Source organism: Oryza glaberrima, chromosome 8, assembly GCF_000147395.1.
Source record: "Oryza glaberrima chromosome 8, OglaRS2, whole genome shotgun sequence".
In the NCBI taxonomy this organism is placed as follows: Eukaryota; Viridiplantae; Streptophyta; class Magnoliopsida; order Poales; family Poaceae; genus Oryza; species Oryza glaberrima.
This window is the reverse complement of record NC_068333.1, coordinates 17963451-17986950: the sequence shown is the minus strand read 5'-3', so window position 1 is coordinate 17986950 and position 23500 is coordinate 17963451. Positions and strand designations below refer to the sequence as shown.

Sequence of the window (23500 nt, the reverse complement as noted above, 5' to 3'; positions counted from 1 at the left end):
CTCGCTCCCCCTCCTCCTTTGCCGCCGCCTCAGCGCTCGCGTCAGTCGCTTCGCTAGGGCTTCCGAAGGCGGCGAGGAGGTGAGGGGAAGAGGTGGAAGGAAACTGGAGAAGCCGAAGATGTCGGTTCTGTCACCACTGTCGTTTCTTCTATGGCAGCGGCAACGGAGGGCGGAGCAGCGGCCGTTGGTGATGGCAACGAAGGACGCAGCGGCGACGCTCGGCGATGGCGGCGGCAGTGGACGACGATGCTGCGGCAGTGCTCGGCGACGGCAGCAGCGGCGGAGCGAGGCGGAGGTGGCACCGACAGCGCTCGGCGACGACGACAGCGGTGGCGGAGGAAGAGACGGGTGCACTCGGTGACGGTGATGGCGCGAGGGGGGAGGCGGAGGCGGCTGACAATGGGGATGGCGGGAGGCAAAGACGGCCGGCGATGGGGAGGCGGCGATGGTGGCGGGGGCCGAGGCGGCGGCACCAGGGGGGCGGAGGCGGAGGCGCGGCGGTCGGCAATGGGGACGGCGCAAGGGGGAGGCGGAGGCGGAGGCGGCGGCGCCCGGTGACGGTGTGGGAGAGGGAGAGGGAGAGAGCGGGCAGAGGGAGAGGGATTGGGCGGCGGCGGCTAGGGTTTTGGTGGTGGGTGGGTTAGTGGGCGTATTTTTTGCGAAAAAGCCCCTCGGATTCCACATTTTAGAGCGCAGTCCTGATTCTCGGTTTTACTGTCCTTTGCATGGAATATCTTGCTTTTCGAAGACCTACACCGAATTACAAATAAACCGGAGGGCTTTTTCGCAAAAATCCATCCTGTGCACTGTAGCTATCCGACGTGGCGTAGCTCAGCGGCCGCCCCTTCCACCACACTTAATAGTTTCTAATATGTACGACTCTAAAGGTGCTCGTCGGGATGTAGGAGTCTTCAGTTTGGGCAGTGATAGCTCCGATGAGATAGTCTCTCCTCAACGGTGGTTCAACTGGCCGGCGCCCGTGTGGATCATGCCAAGCTTTTGAAAGATGAAGAAATAGGTCTAGGTTTCTCATTATAATGAGATAATTATCTGTTGCCGAAGCAACTGATGCTCATTGTATGTTTGTTCTTTTTTTCTCATCACTTTGCTTGAATGTACTTGTAGTGTACACAAGTAAAAAAAAAATGCTTAGTTCAATGACACGCTGATTTGTATTCCTACTCACAGCTGCAGGTTATGATATACTCCATCCGTATTTTAATGTATGACGCCATTGACTTTTGACCAACGTTTGATCATTTATCTTATTCAAAATTTTTATGCAAATATTAAAAATATTTATGTCATGCTTAAAAAACATTTGATGATAAATTAAGTCACAATAAAATAAATGATAATTACATAAATTTTTTTAAATAAGACGAATTGTCAAACGTTGGTCAAACATTAATATGTAAATTGTAATCTACACACCACCATAAAAACAATTTATGCAACTGCCAAAATTCATTTTCGCAAGGCGATCATAGGTATGCCTGCAAAAGTCAAATTTCACAAAATGGACCCATTAAGAGGACCGTCCGCAAAAGAATTCGGTGCACACAAAAAGAAGCAATTTGTTATTCATAGCATGCAAATTCACATTGAAACACACATCCGTGGTGGAAGTTCTAAAAAGAAGTGGAAGTTCACATTCAAATCCACATCCATATTTTTCACAGAAAGTTGGAAGTCCCCCCCCCCCCCAAAAAAAAAAAAAAGAAACATCAGTTGGATGTCGTGGTGGTGGTCATCATCGCAGGGAGGATGCCACCGTCGCCATCGAGGAGCCGATCCGGAAGTCAGCTTTCTCCGTCATGACGACGAGAAAAACGACCACGAACGAGGAGGGTGCACCCTCACCTCGCCATCACTGGATTATCCGCCCCCGCGTGTCACCCTCGCCGGATCCGGCGCCGCCCCCACTCTTGCCGTCGCCGGATCCGCCGTTCCGACACGTCGCCTTCCACGGATCCGCCGCCCCCACGCGTTGCTATCTCCGGATCCCGCCACTCCTGCCACTAAACTTTGTGCCACGGCTATGGAACGCTGCCATTGCTCCCCTCCCCACCACCACCGCCCTCATCGCCGAACTGAGGAGATGTGAGAGAGAGAGAGGAGAGGAGAGGGAGTTGGAAGCCTGGGACTTATGTTCCCAGGCGGCCAGCCAATAGACCTCTCTTCACACAACTATACAGGCAAACAATTATAGTCGAAAATAAGGTCTGCCTAAAAAAAATATGTGTTATATTGTAGAAAATCATTTTTTTCTAATAGTGACATGTGATGCTGAAAGAAAACCATCTACATTAATTTTGCTAGAGAGAGAGGGGTCGATGGTTGCGTGTGTAAACAAATTAGCATAAGAAACGATGCCATTATAATTTTGTAAAATTTGAGATATGCCATCCTGATCCACATCATTGACTCATGTGGGTCCTACATATCATTGAGATACCGATGGCATATCTTAAACTTTACAAAATTATAATGGCATGGTTCCAAATTACTAATTAAAACGACCACATGCGAAAAATATAACAATTTATACAGGAAGACATCTTAGGTTGCATTCTAGAGAGCAGGTTTGGAACGCTTGTCTCTTTCATGGAAAACGGAGCGATCCATTAGCACATAATTAATTAAGTATTAGTTAAATTTTTTTTCAAAAATGAACAATATGAATTTTTAAAACAACTTTCGTATAGAAACTTTTTGTAAAAAACGCACCGAAATAGCAGTTTAAAAAACGTTCACGCCAAAATCGAGAAAGAGAGGTTGGAACCTAGACACAACTGAGCCTAAGGCAACACTAATATGAGGTAGTCTTAAAGACACTCAATGCTCTTAATTGCCCACATGTGATCTGTTTTTTAGTTTTCGTTTAGCTCGCGCTACTAAAAAGGAGACGCGAATGTTAGGGAAGCAACATGCGCAACAAAGAATTGTCATGCAACATGCACAACAATATTATTTGTGCTTCCAACTAATTTGCACATATAATTCGCTATATTTTGCAAAAAAAAAAGGGAGGAAAATCACAACATGCAGTTTTACGTGGCTACGTTGTAGACTAGTACGTGGTAGTTCGATCAAGCATCATGTCTACGTTGCAAAAACACGTTTGCTCATCGCTTTATATCACAGTATCACGTGATAGAGACGCTAGAGTTTGAAACAATCGGAAGTTGCCACCACGATTTTGTGTGGTAAAATGTCATAATCTAGATATTTACAACCCATCATTTCACTTATGCTTATAAGCTACCATTTAAATATTAAAATTTAATTTTAAAGTTAATTTTATGTTTTTTCATCATAATGAATTTTACAACAGTTGCTCTAAAATATTTTATTTCAAATCACTAACTATCGTGTAGTATCGTGTAGATACCGTGCAGATAAGTATAAACATAATCGAAATTCTAGCACGGAACTGCGACAAATTCCTCATCCACAAACACAGTCTCCAACGTGGACACACCAAATCAGCTATCGTGTTTCCATCAAAATTTGTCAAACGAATCATTCTTTCAAAGAAAAAAAAGAAAAAAAACATTCATAACTTGAGGCGTGTGATCCTGATCCGTCCACGTCGGCTTTCGGCTTTCGGCCGACGCATAGCCACTGACAGGTGGGTCCACCAGATTCACATGAAGCCACGTGTCAGTGGTCCCGGTCAGAAGGGACACGTGTCACCGAACCCCTCTTAAATCTAGGAGTAGTAGCAGTAGTCGCCAGCACCTCCTCGCCCCTATCCCCCATCCGTTTCCCTCGCCGCCGACGAGTCCCCGCCGCCGGCTGCAGCCCAGGTATGGAGGAATCCGACGCGGCGGCCGCAAGCGCCAAGGCCCCCAACGGCGAGGCCTCCGGCGGCGGCGGCCGACCGGTGGAGGTGGAGGACACGCTCCCCGGCGTGCTCCGCAGCTTCGTCGACGGCGTCTGCTCGCAGGGCGGCGGCGGCGGCGGCGGCGGAGGGGAGCCGCTGCTGCGGAGGATCAGGGCGGCGTCCCGCGAGACCGCCCCGCGGCTGCGCGAGGCGTCGAGGAACTCGGCGCGGGACCTGCTCGAGTGGACCAGAAGGGGCAGCGGCCTCCGCGCCATCCTCGTCATCTCGGTGAGCGAGCCCCACCTCACCGGCCGCGCCGCCCCCACTTCCCTTTTCCCTCTCGGCTTGGACGCCTTCTGGATCCTTCTTTTGCATTTCCTTTGACTAATCCCCATAGAGATGCGCGCGAAGTGATTTCCATGTCTTTAATTTGTGGCTTGTCTCCTTTGTTATTAAGTAAATACAGTTTTAACTGATACATGCTGTCATTAGGGACTTGATTTGTTGCCGTGTGAGCATGTGACAATTCGATTATCAAGCTCTAATGGCCACAATGTTCTTACATTTCTTCATTTAAGTTTCAATGTGTTACAGAATTCTGTAATCTGTAGTGTAATAAGGAAGGATGGGATGAATTGTACCATATTTTACAGAAAACACGTCATAGATTACTGCCGCTGGTCGGTTAGCGGGTATGATAGGGTATGTTTTCACTATCCAGAGAAGGATGTGTGATCTCTATTTACAGTTAAATTCATTGGATCACATGGCTAGCATGCATCAGCGTAATCAATCTGATTTATCTTGTATGGATAAACAATGTAATTTCAAATGGCTCTACTTGAGGTGTGTTCATTGAATGGTTGATAATTTGATGATCATGCTTTCTTTTTGTGTTCAGTAACTGCAGAAGTGTATTGCTGTGGGATGTGGGCATGAACTCATTTGCTGAATTTGCCATTTCCTTATTTGATTGGATCATCTTTTACTTTTGCCATTTAGTTTAAGAATATGTGAAATGTATTTTAAGTTAAGCTACCCTCATTTCATCTGTTCCTGGTGTGGCAGGTTGGAACGATCACACTTATTGCATTGACTGGCCTTCTAATCTTCATGTTCTTCCTGCTGGTTGCAACCACCAATGCTGTTGTTGTTTCCGTCCTGATGTCGCTGGCAGCTGCTGGAGGATTCCTGGCTATGTTCTTTGCTTGCTTGGTTGCAGTGTATATTGGAGTAGTATCAGTTGCTGTTTTTGTCATTTCCGCCACAGTCATCTCAGCAATTGTCGGCGTCATGATTGCTACTGGTACAAACTTACTCTCTCTTTCTGTCATGAAAACCATAAAATCCCTTAGAGGTGTCCATATTTACAAACTAGTTTTTAGGTGTGTTAGTTAATCTGATCTGTAATCATACATCTTCTGTTAGCACATTAATAGCCACCAATATATCATGTTTTGCAATATTAACACAGTTATCCTTTGTTGCCCATACCACTTTAACATATCTGGTTGGTCATGTTTATTAATACTATAAATATAAATATGCCATTATTAACTATCCTGTCCCAATAAGTCCAGTGAGAAAAAGTATTTAAAACATTCTGTCTTCAGTGCACTTAGTCATTTTGTAATGTACTAGCATGTTATTGGGTAAGCACCGCCAAGATAACAGCTAGCCAGTGGCTGCTGCTTTAGGGGAGAGAAGAGTGACTAGACAGTCCAAGTTTGCCTATTCTTTTCCAAATAAACATTAGGTGCTCCTGACGTAGAGCATGATAAGTAACAATAGAGGCATTTTTTGCTGAAAGAAGGGAACTGGTACTAGGAAGACACGTCTGACTGGGCACAATCTTGTACTAACACAATGTCAACACAGTAATTTAGCATGTGTGAGTTTGATAGTGGCCACTGGTTTGCCTATGGGCTTCCCTTGGCATCCAACGAAATTATTTGTAATAAATTGCTCAGCAATTAAGAGGAACCACATGTTATTTACGTCCACTGGTTCTCTTAATTTGTTAGAGTAAATTATAATTATGAAGCAAGTTTTTCAACTTGAAGTTTTTTTTTCACGTTAACTTACTCAAGCCAATAAGTGAACTGTTTATAGTAATGCTACGTAATTTTGGTGGGTCATTAATGCACTTGATAGTGTTCTCTAATTAGCTAGGAGTGCCATCTGGAGGCATCTTAACCTCTATTATGTTTCATGTTAGATCCCCTTATAATGTGTACAGAGTGAATTCCATGGGTGAAAAGTCTGTTAACTAGTTCTAGTGAAGGGGCTGTGTAATAATTTCTGCTTTAGTAAATCTCAGGCGCATTAGCACACGTGACGTACTAGAAAGTTATGCCCACAACCATGGAACGTTGAATCGTATATTTTAGAGTGAATATGTAGCATGAGATCAAATTACATCCACTTAGCAATGATTTACATGTTTGGTTTTAAGAATCAACTCCCATACAACACTTTACCAAAAGCAATGTATTTTTGACCGGTGGTGTAGAATATGTTGCCAACTCCTTCTTAACTTTTGGAATGGTAGACATCAATCACCACGGCACTATCTTGCACCTTTTTGCTTCTGGAGAATAAGAAACATAGACACGAACACGGGTGGATTGTGATAAGCGGGAATAAAGTGACATAACAATTAGGTACTACTTTAGCAAAACTAGCTATTGATGGTGAATGGTTGAATGCTTCAAAATCTATGAAGATTGTGATGCTGCAGATCTAGAAATGTGAACACATATTGGATTCCTTCCCTAAAAGGGGGCTATTGTTTTTGACAAAGCAGCTTCTCTGCATGAGGCTGCTCTTTTCGGATCTATTCTTTGCCAGGACATGGCAATAGATTATTACCTCTTAATTAACAAGCTGTCTGCATCACCTGTACTAATGTCCTGGCTGCTGCAGGTTGGCTTGGATTCTTTTGGATGATTTGGTTTGCTGCAAGGAAGAGCATGGACCTCACGAAGCACTCGATCGGCGTGACAAATTCGGCTATCCAGTCATACTCTGCTTCTCGCCATGCAAAGCAGAAGCCTATCGACTGAGGCGATCTGTGATTCGGTTCCAGGTGAGCTATGTGGCTGCCATATCGTCTACGAGTTATGTGCTGTTGTCTATGCCTCTATGTGAATTACGGCTTGTCTAGTTTTTGGGAGTGTATAGAACATGCATTGTAGCAGAGTACAGCTATGGATGATCTCTCTGTATATTGGTACTTTTTAGTGTGAGGCACTCTCTGAAACCTCTCTAGTTTGTATGATTTGGCACCGTAGTTGGTATATGGAATAAGCTGTGCTGCAAAGCACTTGTTCGTTCTCCATGACTGCTTGAAAGTTTTTGCAAACATGGATTGAATAGCCATCAACAATACTAGCATCTAGGGGCAAATAATACAAGCATCGATGCACCATATATTACAGGGGAATCTCATCACACGCAAGATGCCGATTATCAGTTTATCATCAACAAATTACTTAGACACACATATGACCAAATAATAGACACGTATATACATGAATGTTTCTGAAATGGAATGCAGAGCAGAGGCAATGCAAGAACAGCAGCAGCATCACAAGACAGCAAACTCAATTTTTTTTATTACACGAAAAACGAACGTTCGAACACACCACTACACACGCGCACATAAATAATTGCCATGTTTGTGCGCTATGGAACAAATGCGTCCCTTAACACGCTCAAAGAGACCGAAACCAGTCGACGTTAGCGGTCGCGGCCGACGAGGGAGAGGAGGAAGGTGCGGTAGTTGCCGGAGGTCTCGGAGTGGACGGCGTCGGCGAGCGAGCGCTTGTAGCTCCGGTGGTACTCCGCCTTGATGTACTGCATGTCCACCTCCGCCCTCGTCGTCACCACCCTGATCAGCGTCGTGTCGTTGGTGCCCAGCCCCTTCATCGCCTCGTGGAGCACCTAACAAATGAATTCGGGATGATCGAGATTCATTTCACATGAATTTTAACAGTTCCTTTGATTTTACAGAAACATGTACTGATGAGTTTAATTTAAACATAATTCAGAAAACGGGGCTCCGGGTTGTTATATATATACCTTGGCGAAGTACTTGGCCGGGCTCTCGGCGCACCTGAGGATTGTCAGCAGGCCAAACCCAAAGTTCCCTGAAGTTTCACTCTTCACAGCCTGACAATTAAACGCACACAATAAAACACAAACCAAATCTTGGTTTCCATAAATATTATATATGCGCGTGCATTTTCAATAGTATTTTAACGAGGTTAGAATTTTGCCTCTAAAACTATATCTATCTGGCCTTACGTTAAAGGGACGTACTCATAGATCAATACTGTGTATGTAATGCGACGTGCATCATATGAATTCTTGTGTAGTAAAAAAACGCGAATATTAAGGAAGGACCTAATATCAAATAAATAGGAGTGAGGTTTTGAACCCAGGTCAGTCAATCCACCATCTTGTGAAGCTAGCCGGAATACCCCTGTGCGTTTCTCAATCCTTGTGTAGTGGTGTGTGTGCACATACATGTCTTGTATGAAGCGCCATGCCTCAAATGAATCCGTGTGTAGTGGTGTGTGTGCGCACGTACGCGTCCTCCATTAAATTCAGAGAGAGAGAAAACCAAAGCCAAAGCATATGCTGCTGTGCATGATCGGTAGATCACCTTCTCGAGGGAGCGGTCGTACATGTGGTGGTACGCGGCGGCGACGGCCGCCATGTGGGCGGCGCTGCGCTCGGAGAAGACGCGGATGAACGTCCTCTCGTCGGTGCCGAGCCGCCTCTCGCCGGCCCTGTACAGCTCCCTGGCGTCGCGCGCCGCCGCCGCCATGTCGACCACCTCGGGCCCCTCGTACCGCGGCGAGCGCAGGTACGCCAGAAGCAGCCTCTGGTGGTCGCCGGACGCCCTGACGGCGACGTCGTGCTCGAGGCCGCCGCCGCCGCCGCCGCCGCCGAACCTGGCGAGGTAGGCCTGCCTCACCACGAGCAGCTGCGACGGCGTCCTGGAGCACACCACCTCGGTGGCCGCCCTCATGTCGGTGACGTCGCCGTTGAGCGCCTGGTGGAGGACGGCGGCGTCGCGGGACGCCGGGTCGAGCACCCAGAGCAGGACGGCGCGCTTGTGGTGGCCCGAGAGCTCGGCGGCGAGGCGGTGGAGGAGGTCCTGGTGGTAGACCGCCGCGTAGTGGCGCCGGATCAGGGCGCGCTGGGAGGCGTCGCGGTGGGCGAGGATGGCGGTCACCGCCGTGGCGTCGCAGCCGAACCCCTTGAACGCCCTGTGGAGGTCGATCGCGTCGCGCCGCGGGTCCGTCGGCACCGGCGGCACGCTCAGGCTCGCCATGGATGGACTGGACGAGATGTGTGCTGTGCTGTGCTGCTTCCCGCGCGGCGCGGCGCGCACATAAATACGGCGGTGTTTGTCGCGCGGCGCGAGGGAGAAGAAAAAAGGGCAGGGCGGGCAAGTATGGATTCGGATTCCTCCTTATCGGGTGTGGGCGCCATCATGGGTGATTCGCTCGTGGACCGCGCGTGACATCACGTGACGTCTCCCGGCATCTCCTCCTTGGAGCGGGCGCCGCACGCGGCTGCAGCCGCCGGGAATAAGTTCATCAATGGCCCCTTAACTTGGGAAGGAATCTGATTTTCGTCCTTCAATAGAAAAAATGGTGCAAAATAAGTCATAAGACGGTTTAGATGACGTTGCACGTACGTGACTAATTTGACTCAGTCTTCATCCGACGTGGCAGTAACATGGTGGTTACATGGCAATTCGATCCAGAAAAAAAATAGAACTCGTGGGATCTGGGAGGGAAAGGAGAGGGATAAGTGGTTGCCGCCCACGGCTCCTCCCCTCCCGTCGGCTGGAGCCCGCGCGTCGCTCTTCTCCCGCCGGCCACCGGCCACCGGCCACTGCGCGCCGCTTCTCTCCCGCTGGCTGCTGCCCGTAGCTCCTCTCCCACCGGCCGTCGCCCGCGTCTCCTCTCCCGCCCCTGCAAGGTCGACGGCAAGAGGTGTTGCAGCAGCCGACCAACTTCTCCCTTTGCTTCCTCTCCTGTCACCGCCAAAGATGACGACGACAACGACGGCGACAGGTTCGAGGAGGAGAATGACGCGTACCTCGCCATTGTGGCCCCCGCCCCCATTCCCGCCATCCTCCGACCTCGATGGCGTCGTCACCATGAGCAGTGGCGGGAGAGCTCCTATTTCCCCACCCGCTTCCCCACCATCGCGGTCGCCGAAGACCACGAAGATGGCGACGAGTTCGAAGAGGAGGAGGACGCGCACCTCTGTTATGGAGATCGGTGCCGGCAGCGAATTGCCGCCGCTCCGCCTGTTGTGGCCCGCCGCCGTCCCGCCAGCTTCGCATGAGAGTAAGAGAGGATAGGATACAGAAAAGAGGGTGGATGAGGTGGAGCAAGTGGGGTCCACTGATATATGGGTCCTCCTATTTTTTATCTTATTATTATTATTTTACTGACATGTGGGCCAACATATTTTGTTTTATTTTTTAAATTGTTAAATTTTGCTTGATGTGCCACGTCAGATGAAGACCGAGTTAAATTAGCCACGTAGACGCCACATCAGCTAAAACCGTCACCCAAACCATTTTAAGACTTATTTTACACTGGTTTAACAGTTGAGGGACCCGTTGTATCTAGTTTTTTTTTTTTTTGTTGATGGATGATAATCGGATTCGTTGACAAGTAAGGGACCTAAGATGAACTTATTCCAGCCACCGGTGCCAAACCAGGAGGAGGAGCCCTCCGGCCCACAGATTCGCCTCTCCGTATCGAAGATGGGCCGCACAACCGTCGAAACCGTTCCGGCCCAATCGTACAATGAATTAATAATGGGCCATCGTTATCCACGCAAAGCCTGCGTGCTGCTGCTGCAAGCACGCAAGATCGTTTAATTCTGCTTGAAGTCTTCGTGAGCAACAAATCGCTCTGGTTTGAATGAATTTGTTGGTTTGTTTTGCAGCTGGCCTTGGCAGGGGCCGGTGTCAAATTCATCAGCATGTTGTACTCGATATACATTCGAAATTTCGAACTGATTTCATTATTCACCCTGGAATCATGCATGTCCTTAGTTAGGTTCACTTTGCTTCCTTTTCTTCTTTTCCTTTTCTTTTTTTAAAGGGAAAGTACAGAAAAAATTCCTTCCTTTTCGGTGTTCAACATAGTCTGCGGTTTCTGCAATGTCTTTTTCTTTTTTCTTTTAAAAAAAGTCAGTTTCGATGATTAACAGTTTAGCTATTCCTCGTGTTTCCCCTTTTCATCCATAGGAAAAACATCATCGGGATGCACGGACATACTCCCTCCATTTCAGATTTTAAGTCATTTTGACTTTTGGTTAAAGTTAAACTACTTTAAGTTTGACCAGTGTTTATAGAAAAAAATGTAATATTTTCAACTCAAGACAAATATATTATAAAAATATATTCCATTATTAATTTAATAAAACTAATTTAGTATTGTAAATATTACTATATTTGCTTATAAACTTAATCAAACTTGAAATAGTTTGATTTTGACCAAATCCAAAACAACCAATGATCTAAAACGGAGGAAGTATCACGGTAACCTAAATATTTCATTTTGCCTTTAAAAGTCTATGAATAAACAGAATAAATACAATAATATTTTGTTTACCTAAAAAAATAGGGCTTTTAATTCAACTATCCTCAAATCAGTTAGGTAGTCGGTAGATTGATTGTGCATATCCATTTTGTGGATATATATAGGTCAGACTTCTACCCATTATCTTGCGGATTGATTAGGTACTGTGGATTTTTCACCATATCCTTGATACGCATTTTCTGAAAAGGCTGAAAAAAAACACATTATACAGGTGTCGACGTCACATCTGTCTGCATAAATCGTGACTCCTTTTATACCACAACCAAGTTATTAGTAGGGGGTCCTTAATTTTCTTTTTCTCTACTTCACGGTTAGCCAGACACAAGCATGCATACAATAAAATAATTAAAGAGGGATATATATCATCTGTGAAACCCAATTAATACACGTATAGATCTGTGACTAATATCGAGCTACTCCTTTTGAAGAGTTACCTGCCAGTATGCGCAATACCATTCGTCATTCGTCGATCAGTAGCTACCACTTAATTAATGCATGCTACCATGCATGTTCCTCTTTTTGTTTCATAGGGCCTGTTCACTTTGATGTTAAAAAAAACTCACCAAAATTTTAGCAGGGTTTCTTATATAGTTACCAAAATTTGGCAACAAACTAAATGTAGCTATTCTTTTTTCAACTTTATCAAAATTTGGTACGATTGAAAATGGAATCAAAGTGAACAGGCCTATAATTCGTGATATTTTAAGGTCAAATAATTAAAACTTTTAAAATATTTAGTTTGAAGACACTAGATTAGTCTAAAAATACTTTAATAAATTTAAATTCTTGCTCGTTTTATAAAATAATATTAATAGATATTTATAAATAAAAAATATGTTTCGGAGACCGTGTTATTGTATAAAATATTAAGAATTATGAAATCGAAGGGAGTAACGTTATTCTCGAAATCCAATCTTGCGTGCTTCTCTCCTGAATCCAATACTCTTTTTCGTGTCTCTAAGACTACTGGCTAGCCTCAGTTTTCTCTTAATCTAATTTTCTTTTCGGCACTTCACACTTGGAGTCTTGGAGATAAGACAAGGAAGCAGGAAAACATCAGCTCAATCTATTGCGGCTCATTCTGCGCAGTGTCTAGTTTTAAATCAACAACATGGCCATTCCTGAGGCACAAAGATAATGTAGAATAGATAAGGGAATTAAGAGGTGATAAGCTATTAATTCTGAATCCATGGTCTGATTGGCTGGTTTCATGATACTATTGGCCATCTGCTCTCTGTCTCCCAAAACAAGTTGCTGCCTTGTGCTTGTCTCTTACTGGTTTTAGGTAAGTTAATTAACCTGCCACTACAGTTGCTGTCACAGATCATAGCATTCATGCTGATCTGATGAATAATTGCAGTTAAAGCTCTTGTTGTTTTGTGCTTGTGTGTGCTGTTAGTGGGGGGAAATGATAGAAAATATATCTAATCTTATCTCTTTATTCACAGCTTTTTAATCATGAAAATGTTTCAATAATTTTGATGTGAAGTCCCTGTATATCCCACAATAGTTGGAGATTTTGTGTTCCATTTGCAGACTCAAGTGGGATTTTCCTTTTGGGGATTTTTCTCCTTTGTTGAGAGGATTGCTAAACAATAATTTTGAAACACATCAACTTTTGGAAAGACTCTTCATGGTTTGTGGTGCTATACCCGACACTTTAAAGCAGTTGTGAGAAACTAAAAAAATATACAAGATATTTGTATGAGTGATATGAAGGTCTGTCCAAAATTTTATTAACATATTTGGAGTTCACTACAGTCAAGATGGGAGAGAGACTTTTTTAGATAATGGAAGAAACTCTAGGCCGCTGCATCTTAAGATGCAAACAAACTAACAAAGACAATTATTACCGAATGTTTTATTCAGCAAAGAATACAAAAATACCATCAATAAATTTGTTACAAGAATGCTCCCGGTTAGTTGTATTTTTAAAGAGAAAAAATAATTATCAAACATGTGTAGACTATATGGTGATATGGATCAAATATGTATTGGAGACAAGTACACTAAAGTGAATGGAATAAACTACATAACTAAAAAAATGTCAAGTCAAAATGAATTGGGGGATTCATTTCAATCATAGGAAGTCCTGGTTTAGATTCAAAAATTTTCTTCAAGCTTCCGACTTTTCCGTCACATCAAATATTTTGGACACATGCATAGAGCATTAACTACGGATAAAAAAAACCAATTGAACAGTTTGCATGTAAATCGCAAAACGAATTTTCTGAACCTAATTACGCCATGATTTGACAATGTGATGCTACAGTAAACATTTGCTAATGACGGATTAATTAGACTTAATAGATTCGTCTTGTAGTTTACAGGCGGAATCTGTAATTTTGTTTTGTTACTAGTCTACGTTCAATACTTTAAATGTGTGTATGTATACTTAAAAAAAATTTGGCACACGAACTAAAAACAGCCGAAGTTTCATCACAAAAAGTAAAGCATTGACGTAGTGCCGCCGGAAGGCAGTCAAAATTTGCAACTGACGTACAGCTGAATTATTCAGAGAAGCTTGCCTAACGTTATTCCCTACTTGTGGTTCAGAATCGATGCAAAAGTCTCTTCCAACGCCGAATCAGAATGATTTTCTCATGCTTCTGAAATGAAGCAATAATGTGACCAATTACCACTTTGACTGCACATTCCCTGCATAATGGTTCTGCTTTTATCTGGAAGAGGAAGTACAGCAATTTTCCATATATCTATCTCTTTAATGAGATGGTGCGCAAAGATTTCGAGCATTCTCAAAAGACCAAAAAAAAATGCATAACATGGTAGTGCCAAAGTTGCAGATGGTTGAATGATTGATAAGAATTTGAGCATCTGAAAATCTATCTATCTACATGTCTACAGAACTGTCATCTCCAGCAAAGAAGCTGCTAAAGCCTTCAGATATCTCTAGCTAAGATATGAAATAGTAGGCACATATGGAAACAGTCACAAGAGGCAAAATTCAGGCACAGTTGCATGGTTTGTTGGTAGCATTGCCACAACCAGAGGTAGCACACCAAACAGATAACAAAAACTATACACATTATGCAGCCAAGTGCCCAAGTTGCACAAACTGACAATCTTTTGCCCATCCTTACCCAGCCATCACTCAGAAAGATCTTTAAAGATGGCCTATGTTTACTACTTCCCCAAACAAATCACGAAAACATGTTGCACATGACAGTATGACATTCCCTATCAGAACTATCTGGAATTCATTGCTCTTGGACCCACTTTACTAGCTTACCTGCTCAAACTCTGAACCTATCTAACGCTGAAGATTACACCAATGGCCAATCAACAGTTGTACGTTTTTGGAGTCTTCGTTGTTTTTCTGACAAAGAAAGTATAACTTTCGATACCTACACCAGCTAAGAATACGCACGATCATATTTCTGAACATCAGAATTTGAACCCAACTGGTGGAGTCATACATCAACATCTTCACTATCACACCGATGATGCCTATACTAAAGTCTTTGGGCCTGTTTAAATCCCCTGGCAAAATTTTTCACCCTATCACATCGAATGTTTGGACACATGCATAGAATATTAAATATAGAAAAAAAAACTAATTATATAGATTACGTGTAAATTGCGAGGCGAATCTTTTAAGCCTAATTTCTCCATGATCTGACAATGTGGTGCTACAGTAAACATTTGCTAATGACAGATTAATTAGGCTTAATAAATTCATGTCGCAATTTATAGGCGGAATATGTAATTTGTTTTGTTATTAGTCTACGTTTAATACTTTAAATGTGTGTCCGTATAACGCCAAAACTTTTTACCCCTATCTAAACACAACCTTTGTTGTTTTTCTGACAAAGAAAATATAACTTCCGATCTCTGCACTAGCTAACGATGCGTGCAGTCATATTTATGTGTACCAGAACTTAAATCCGGGTAGGTGGATTTATACTCCTGTCGTATGTCTTCACCACCACACAAACAATGCTTCTCCTCAAGTCTTTGCCGTTTACAATGTAAATCCGTAATGATGTGAGAAAATGACAGGGAGATCGAGTAAACCATAAGCTGGTTCGATGGCTTTGTTTGGTCATGTTTCATGAAAGAGAAGCGGCTGGGTTTTTTTTTTTTTTTGTGAGGTCCAAGGTCACACACACTTAGTGAAATTATAAACCTGCAGATGCAGGCGACTCGACAACTCCCTCACCGAATGTGTGGTTGGATGCTTGACATGTAGTAGTAGTAGTATCTCGTGTTCTTGTCAACATCGCAGCCAGTGCCTTTCTCTTTGTCGCTTCAATCTGCCTCCTCTCGCTATATATCTCGCACCAGGCTGTTCATATTTGCTCCTTACCTTCTCACTAAATTCAGACGAAAATTCAGAGTTGTAAAAGAAGAAGAAAAATTCAGAGTTCAAAAGTTCAGTGAGAATTATCTTGCAGGTGCTGCATTATGGGGGACGAGAAGCATCCTAGCTCGAAGCTTTCAGAGGTCAGCATCGATCGATTTGCTGCCTTTCATGTCTGTAATTGTTCAGTTGTTCATCAGTGACATGAGCTTCGAATTGAAATTCTCCTACCTCTGGTTCAGATTCTCCGGCCAGGAAAGCTGCTGCACCGGCGGCGGCGGCTCGTCTCCGAGTTCGCCGACGTAGGGCGGGAGGACGCGTTGCACGAGAGCGACACGGTCAAGTACAGGTTCGTGTGTGTTTCTTGCAGAATTTGCATTGAGCTGAGCTTGAGAGAGAGAAAAAATGGCGGATTGATATGAAGCTGATGCTGATGTGACGCAGGGTGTTCGCCGGCACGTGGAACGTCGCCGGCGTGGCGCCGCCGGACGACCTGGACCTCGGCGACTGGCTGGACGCCAAGGCCGACTCCTACGACATCTACGTTCTTGCGTAAACCTGACGGTTTCTTGATCGCAATCACATCGGCAATGGCGATGTCGAGTTCTTGGCGTGAGATCGATTGCTTGCTTTCTCAGGTTGCAGGAGATCGTGCCGCTGAACGCGAGGAACGTGCTTGGCCCGACGAGGAGCTCGGCCGCCATGAAATGGAACTCGCTCATCGGCGACGCGCTGAACAGGTTCACTACCGGAAGAAGAAGACGAGACGACGACGACGACGGCGACGACGACGAGGGGGCGCAGCGGCATGGTCAGCAGCAGCAGCCGTTCAGGTGCGTGGTGAGCGAGCAGATGGTGGGCATCTTCGTCTCCGTGTGGGCGAGGAGTGGGCTCCGCCGCCACGTCCGCCACGTCGCCGCCTCCTGCGTCGGCGCCGGCGTCCTCGGCCGCCTCGGCAACAAGGTACGTAGAGCTTATCTTAGCCAGCAATGGCGCGCGGCGGCGAGGGCAGCTCGGCTTGACAGTGGAATGGCGGCGTTGCAGGGCGCGGTGTCGGTCCGGTTCTTGCTGCACGGCACAAGCTTCTGCTTCGTCTGCTGCCACCTCGCCTCCGGCGGCAAGGACGGCGACGCGCAGCTCCGCAACGCCGACGCGGCGGACATCCTCTCCAGGACCACCTTCCGCCGCCGCACCACCGCCGCCGCGTCGCCGGCGCCGGAGGAGTTGCCGTTGCCGAGGAAGATCCTCGACCACGAGTAGGTGGCACTGCCACTACCCTTCCCGTCGACGCCATTATTACGCGCGCCGCCGCCGCCGCCGCCGCAGCTCACGTCGCCATCGTCGTTATCAATTTTTGCAGCCGGGTGGTGTTGCTCGGCGACCTCAACTACCGGATCGCCATGGACGACGCGGAGGCGCGGCTGCTGGTGCGGGCGGGGAAGTGGAGCATGCTGCTGGAGAACGACGAGCTCCTCCTCGAGCTCGCCGAGGGCGGGAGCTTCGACGGCTGGCGCGAGGGCCTCGTCACCTTCTCCCCGACCTACAAGTACCACCTCAACTCCGACATGTTCTACTGGTCCATCGACGCCGCCGCCGGCGGTGGCGACAAACAGCAGCAGCGCGCGCCAGCATGGTCAGTCCGTCGTCCGTACATCTTCTCCGACCAATCGACGCCATGCATGAATTGAAGCTGACGAGTAGTGTTCGATCGATGTTGCAGGTGTGACAGGATACTGTGGCGAGGGAAGGGGATGAGGCAGGCGAGCTACGAGCGCTGCGGCGGCTACCGGATCTCCGACCACCGGCCGGTGAGGGCGGTGTTCGACGCCGTCTGCGAGCTCGCCGGAGGCGGCGTCGGCGTCGAGCACTCCGCCGCCGGCATAGCTAGCTTTGGACATGTCCCGCTTCTGTGATATCTCAAAGTGTGAAAGAGTGCCTTACATTTATTTTTTTTTGTTACTCCTACTTGGTTGCGAGACGTTCTGACTTTTTACTCTAAGCTTGACTAACTTTATAGAAAAAAGTAGTAATATTTTTTTTGCTCAAAACAAATATATTATAAAAATATAATCAATTATATATTTAATGAAACTATGCTGATGTTGTAAATATTACTATTTTTTTCTACGGAATTAGTCAAATTTTGAGTAGTTCAACTTTAACCAAAGTCAAAACGTCTTATAACCTGAAACGGAGGGAGTAATTAACTAATTACTACCAAGTTAATTACCGAAATAATCTGTCTTTTTTGAGAGGGCGCTGGAAGATGTACTCGCGAGTGTGTAGTGTTACTAGTGTGTAGTGTGTACGTACGTGCATTCACGTCTTATAACTGGGTAGAAAAATATCAGATTGTGCAAATCTAATTCGTGGTGCAAAACACAAGATAGAAACGTGTACACAAAACCGGTAAATGCATATATTGAAGGCGACGTTTAACTAGTCATTGACAATAGACGTTAGCTAGTCGATGTGTGATGTGTCTATGGTTATTGTCGACGTTTGATGTCGCAATTCTGATATTTGTATAGTATGGGGATCGTCGGTGCTAGGATATACGCGAGACTGAGGTAAAAGAGATGGAGACGAGGATTTTTATACAGGTTCGGGCCCCTGAGCTATCAGGTAATAGCCCTACATCCTGTTGGCCGGAGCCGATGTTGCTTTTTATTCACCATAATCACACCAGTACAATATGTGGGGTAGCATATCTAACTGTTGTCGACATGGCGGTCTAAAGGTCTGACTCGTAGTCGACAACAGGGTAGCCTTCCTCCTCGAGCTCGCGCCCGACGGAATCAGAGACAGTGCTAGATCCCTACGGCCGGCCTCTGAAGGTACCAGATAGGGTCGATCCAGGCGTATCTCTGATGTCGATATCCGGCGGCTTGTCTTGGCGTATGTTGGCTTCTATGTTGATTGTGTTGGGAGTTGATTGTCTCGTGGTGGGTGTCCCCCTGTCCTCCTAGGGGGGGCTTGTATTTATACCCATAGGTGTCCCCTTGTTCAAGTAGAGCTAGGGAAACCAATATGGATATAATCCGAGTAGTCCTTGTCGTTTCCATGTAGAACTTTGGTTGTCTTTCCTTATCCGGAACTCCCTCGAGGTCAGTTTCCATATAAGACATGGTATGTGGTGGATCCTGCCGAGATTTAGTCAACTACTATTAGGTATGTGGTATCCATAACCCTGACAGTAGCCCCTGACTTCAATGCAAATGAACGAGTTCATATTCTCAACCGCAGACTTCGGAGGAACTGTTATCGAGCTCACGTGACCGTTCTCGGTGAGTCTAGAGATAACGTTAGACTTTCTTTATCAGCCTCGTGCGGGCACCGAAAGGGTTTATCTAAGTCAATCTCTGATGTCGACCGAGAAAGTACAGAGCGTACGACTAAGTCTCCCGTCTTGCTGTAATCGAGAATTTGGATTGAAGTCAATAAATTTTATCTCGGCGGGTACACCATTTCTTCATTCCGTATTCCTTGTCGAGATCCAGCAACCGTTCTCGAGCGATCGAGGAGGCGTAGAGTCTGCGACGGAGCCTTGTCAACATTGGTCGTACTCGCCTTAGTCGATCTTGGTGTAGAACCATAGAGATATGGAGTCTTCGTCAATGTCGAATAGAATTTTCCTTAAATCAATACTCAGAAAAGAATATCAAATAGAAATAGCCCCCGAGCGAACACTCAAAGGGTGACATGTTATAATATGTATGGAAAACTAAAAATGAATTAATTTTACCGACCAATATTTTGTGTATGAGCGTCTTCTCTCTTACCGACTTCGATCAATCAGTTTGTAGAGTCATACACTCTCATTAGCCCCCAGCCTTGTCGTCGGAGAATCGTTCTCGGAGGAAAAGGCTCTTGGACCCTTAACCTGCCTTGGTTGAACAAGCACTGATCCTAGCCCCCAGTCGTGAAGTTGGAAATTTAATTTCCGATTACACGGCTTGGTTAATATGCACGGTGAGAACTCTTACACGACTAGATCTTACATGGTCTTTCGTCTCTACAGGATCCGACAAGGCCTTATCGGCTCTGGGCGTCCCCAGCCGAAGATCTCTTAGGTTCCTCGAAGGCCTTGTCAAGACGGCGTAAAGGGACGGTAGGATAGGTTTCAATGCTAGGTGTCATTGTGGTAAGGGATCTCTGGGTAAAACACTTGGCGATATTGTGTACCTGCTATCAACTTTGTTGAAGTAGAGGTAGTAGGAGAAATCGCTACACTGCTGGTCGAGGACCAGGTAGTAGTTGTAACTCGACAACTTGAAGTGGAAATAGTGGGAGAATCGCTACACCGCTGGTCGAGGACCAGGGAGTAGTCGTAACTCGACCACTTGAAGTGGAAATAGTGGGAGAATCGCTACACCACTGGTCGAGGACCAGGGAGTAGTCGTAACTCGACCACTTGAAGTGGAAATAGTAGGAGAAACGCTACATCGCTGGTCGAGGACCAGGCAGTAGTCGTAACTCGACCACTTGAAGTGGAAATAGTGGGAGAAACGCTACATCGCTGGTCAAGGACCAGGCAGTAGTCGTAACTCGACCACTTGAAGTGGAAGTAGTGGGAGAAACGCTACATCGCTGGTCGAGGACCAGGCAGTAGTCGTAACTCGACCACTTAAAGTGGAAGTGGTGGGAGAAACGCTACATCACTGGTCGAGGACCAGGCAGTAGTCATAACTCGACCACTTAAAGTGAGGTGAGAGAGATCACTACGTTTTACTAGTTCGAGAACCAGGAGTAGGAGTCTTTTAATCACCTATAGGGGCGCTAAAGTTGGTTTATTACATGTGCATATCATGTGGCTAGCATGACTCACGTACCCAACTTATAGCATATCCGGATGTCCGCTCGCAATCATGTCGGGTGATCAAACCGACGGCGTTTGCGAGGAATTATCTGTTAACAACCTTTTCTCGAGTAGTCCAGCGATGGCCGATGTTATGAGAAAGGTCGTCGGTCTTCGTTGGCAGGTTGGGTGCGATAACTCCGCATTTGTCGAGAATGTTCTCGATAATGGAGTGTACTCGACCATAACCTACTCGAGTGCTCAATTGTTCCTGAAAAATATTTTCTAGAAGGCAAGATATATAGCAGATAATATCGAGTATGTACTCAAAAACTGCATGGATCTTCTAGTATTTTCAGGATATGACGAGCAGATGTAAATATCAGGCATTATGTAAACCGTAAACAATCATGATTTATACAGAAGGTAACAGAGCGAGCCCCTAGCGTTAGACCGTAGTTGGTTTAACATTGGAAACATCCGCGCAATAGATATTGTATAAAAAACATGCTCTAGGTAAACATAATAAATTATAGATCTGACAATGCTTTATGATCTGAAAAGGTACGATAAATTGCATAGAAAATATTGCGTATCTTTGTAGATACATGCCGGATGTATCTACGAAATTAGTAGATCAATTTAAAAAACCAATCTACTAATTACCTTATTGCGTACTCGTTCGACATCATATGATCTGACATCTTTTGGTACGTCGCATATCTTGAGGCTTGGATGATCTCGATAGACCAAGTTGTCGATGACGATGATGGTTCCGATCTGGTCGGAAGATGTACTTCAGTCGGGATAGATCTCCTCACAGCCGAAGACGTCGAGTAGCTTGTTGTTGGAGAATCCATCTCTTGAACCCATCTCGTCGAGATCCTGAAGCACCAAAGTCCCCCTACCTGGCGCGCCACTGTCGACGTTTGATGTCACAATTCTGGTATTTGCATAGTATGGGGATCGTCGGTGCTAGGATATACGCGAGACTGAGGTAAAAGAGATGGAGACGAGGATTTTTATACAGGTTCGGGCCCCTGAGCTATCAGGTAATAGCCCTACATCCTGTTGGCCGGAGCCGATGTTGCTTTTTATTCACCATAATCACACCAGTACAATATGTGGGGTAGCATATCTAACTGTTGTCGACATGGCGGTCTGAAGGTCTGACTCGTAGTCAACAACAGGGTAGCCTTCCTCCTCGAGCTCGCGCCCGACGGAATCAGAGACAGTGCTAGATCCCTACGGCCGGCCTCTGAAGGTACCGGATAGGGTCGTTCCAGGCGTATCTCTGATGTCGATATCCGGCGGCTTGTCTTGGCGTATGTTGGCTTCTATGTTGATTGTGTTGGGAGTTGATTGTCTCGTGGTGGGTGTCCCCCTGTCCTCCTACGGGGCTTGTATTTATACCCATAGGTGTCCCCTTGTCCAAGTAGAACTAGGGAAACCAATATGGATACAATCCGAGTAGTCCTTGTCGTTTCCATGTAGAACTCTGGTTGTCTTTTCTTATCCGGAACTCCCTCGAGATCAGTTTCCGTATAAGACATGGTATGTGGTGGATCCTGTCGAGATTTAGTCAACTACTATTAGGTATGTGGTATCCATAACCCTGACAGTTATATACTCCATCCGTTTCACAATGTAAGACTTTCTATCATTGTCCATATTTATAGATGGTAATGAATCTAAATACATACATTTATGTGTATGTGAGCAATGCTAGAAAGTCTTATGTCGTAAAATGGAGGAAGTATGTGCCAAGATAATTAGAAAAATATTATATGAGAGATAATTGATGGGATAAGTAGTAGCTATGGCAGGCTAATTAATTAACAGCGCGGTTTCAGTATCATCCGCCTAATGGCACATCACTATCTTTGAGAATGTAAATAAATAACCATCAGCAACCTTGAAAAAATATATTATTGATATACAGGGGCTATCAATCTGTGAAAGATATTTTAAGTGGGGTTAGCTATTTTTGTTCTAGTAGGGCACACAAATTAAATAAGCATATTTTTGTGTGTGTCAACTGATAAGGCATCCAGCCCTAATTTTTAGATAATTAGAATTTATAAAACCTAACTTCTACATTAATGGGGTGTATACAACCACGTAAATTTCAAGCGTACAAGCTCAGTCCTTACACACAAGTTCTGTATCAAGTTTCATCCGACATGTATTTCCAGAGCTACTGTATAAGTTCGTGACCATGATAGTATCTGAGATGCTTCCGACCGCTGTGACTTCTCAATTCTCATATAGGCTGTGTTTTGATTCAAAGTTTAGATCCAAACTTCAATCCTTTTTCATTACATCAACCTGCCATACACAACTTTTCAGTCACATCATCTCTAATTTTAACCAAAATCTAAGCTTTGCGCTGAACTAAACACAGCCATAATAATTTTAGTGTTTCATGTTGTATATTTTTTATATAATTAAATTAATAAGGTGCTACGCAGTATTTAACATTGTAATGCATTTAATGAAGAAATTAAGAAAGGAATTATAGGGTATTATTGAGACCTAGTAGTTACATGATATTTGAGATATAGTGTGAGGATGATTTATGGAGTATTTATTTTACGTATATAATTATTAATATATGTATTAGAATAATTTGGGCCAGTATACAGTTGTAGGTGACGTAGATGACTGTCCTGCATGCAGTGAGAGTGCCTTCAAAATTTGTAGCTCTTAAAAGTTTAGATTCTCACTTAGATTATACTGTGTATCCGTGTCGAATGTTTGACCGTTTATCTTATTTAAAAATTTATAAAAATTAATTTTAAAAAAATTAGTCACATATTAATTACTATTCATGTTTTATCATCTACTAGAAACAACACCTGTGCGTTGCCACGGGTGAAGGCTATTTTAATCTTATTATTGTTATATGG

The 23500-nt window shown here is 44.9% G+C and overlaps 3 protein-coding genes across 3 annotated transcripts; 2 read left to right on the top strand and 1 right to left on the bottom strand.

The window, feature by feature from the left end:
- The first annotated feature begins 224 nt into the window (after positions 1-224).
- Positions 225-7169, top strand: LOC127783092 (uncharacterized). The gene is made up of 4 exons (XM_052310353.1): positions 225-348; positions 3660-4117; positions 4898-5135; positions 6755-7169. Exons 1-4 carry the CDS (start codon positions 225-227, stop codon positions 6892-6894), a joined length of 960 nt encoding a protein of 319 aa, XP_052166313.1. The 3' UTR covers positions 6895-7169.
- A 41-nt stretch (positions 7170-7210) lies between these two features.
- On the bottom strand, positions 7211-9264 carry LOC127782695 (annexin D5-like). Its single transcript, XM_052309962.1, has 3 exons — positions 8499-9264; positions 7913-8002; positions 7211-7774 (listed from the first exon to the last, which is right to left on the bottom strand). The coding sequence occupies exons 1-3, from the start codon at positions 9171-9173 to the stop codon at positions 7571-7573; spliced, it is 969 nt and encodes a 322-aa protein (XP_052165922.1). The 5' UTR covers positions 9174-9264; the 3' UTR covers positions 7211-7570.
- A 6374-nt stretch (positions 9265-15638) lies between these two features.
- On the top strand, positions 15639-17859 carry LOC127781728 (type IV inositol polyphosphate 5-phosphatase 9-like). Its single transcript, XM_052308735.1, has 7 exons — positions 15639-15936; positions 16036-16142; positions 16238-16345; positions 16432-16756; positions 16838-17049; positions 17154-17426; positions 17514-17859. The coding sequence occupies exons 1-7, from the start codon at positions 15898-15900 to the stop codon at positions 17704-17706; spliced, it is 1257 nt and encodes a 418-aa protein (XP_052164695.1). The 5' UTR covers positions 15639-15897; the 3' UTR covers positions 17707-17859.
- The last annotated feature ends 5641 nt before the right edge of the window (positions 17860-23500 follow it).

Excerpts from the sequence above, each read along its gene's own strand:
- LOC127781728 (XM_052308735.1), top strand. The coding sequence starts at position 15,898 with ATGGGGGACGAGAAGCATCCTAGCTCGAAGCTTTCAGAG. Across the intron at positions 16,346-16,431 it reads TACGACATCTACGTTCTTGC|GTTGCAGGAGATCGTGCCGC; the intron begins GTAAACCTGACG and ends TTGCTTTCTCAG. Across the intron at positions 16,757-16,837 it reads TCGGCCGCCTCGGCAACAAG|GGCGCGGTGTCGGTCCGGTT; the intron begins GTACGTAGAGCT and ends GCGGCGTTGCAG.
- LOC127782695 (XM_052309962.1), bottom strand. The coding sequence starts at position 9,173 with ATGGCGAGCCTGAGCGTGCCGCCGGTGCCGACGGACCCGCGGCGCGAC. Across the intron at positions 8,003-8,498 it reads ACGACCGCTCCCTCGAGAAG|GCTGTGAAGAGTGAAACTTC; the intron begins GTGATCTACCGA and ends TTTAATTGTCAG. Across the intron at positions 7,775-7,912 it reads CGGCCAAGTACTTCGCCAAG|GTGCTCCACGAGGCGATGAA; the intron begins GTATATATATAA and ends TTCATTTGTTAG.
- LOC127783092 (XM_052310353.1), top strand. The coding sequence starts at position 225 with ATGGCGGCGGCAGTGGACGACGATGCTGCGGCAGTGCTCGGCGACGGC. Across the intron at positions 349-3,659 it reads GGTGGCGGAGGAAGAGACGG|CCACGTGTCAGTGGTCCCGG; the intron begins GTGCACTCGGTG and ends ATTCACATGAAG. Across the intron at positions 5,136-6,754 it reads CGGCGTCATGATTGCTACTG|GTTGGCTTGGATTCTTTTGG; the intron begins GTACAAACTTAC and ends TGGCTGCTGCAG.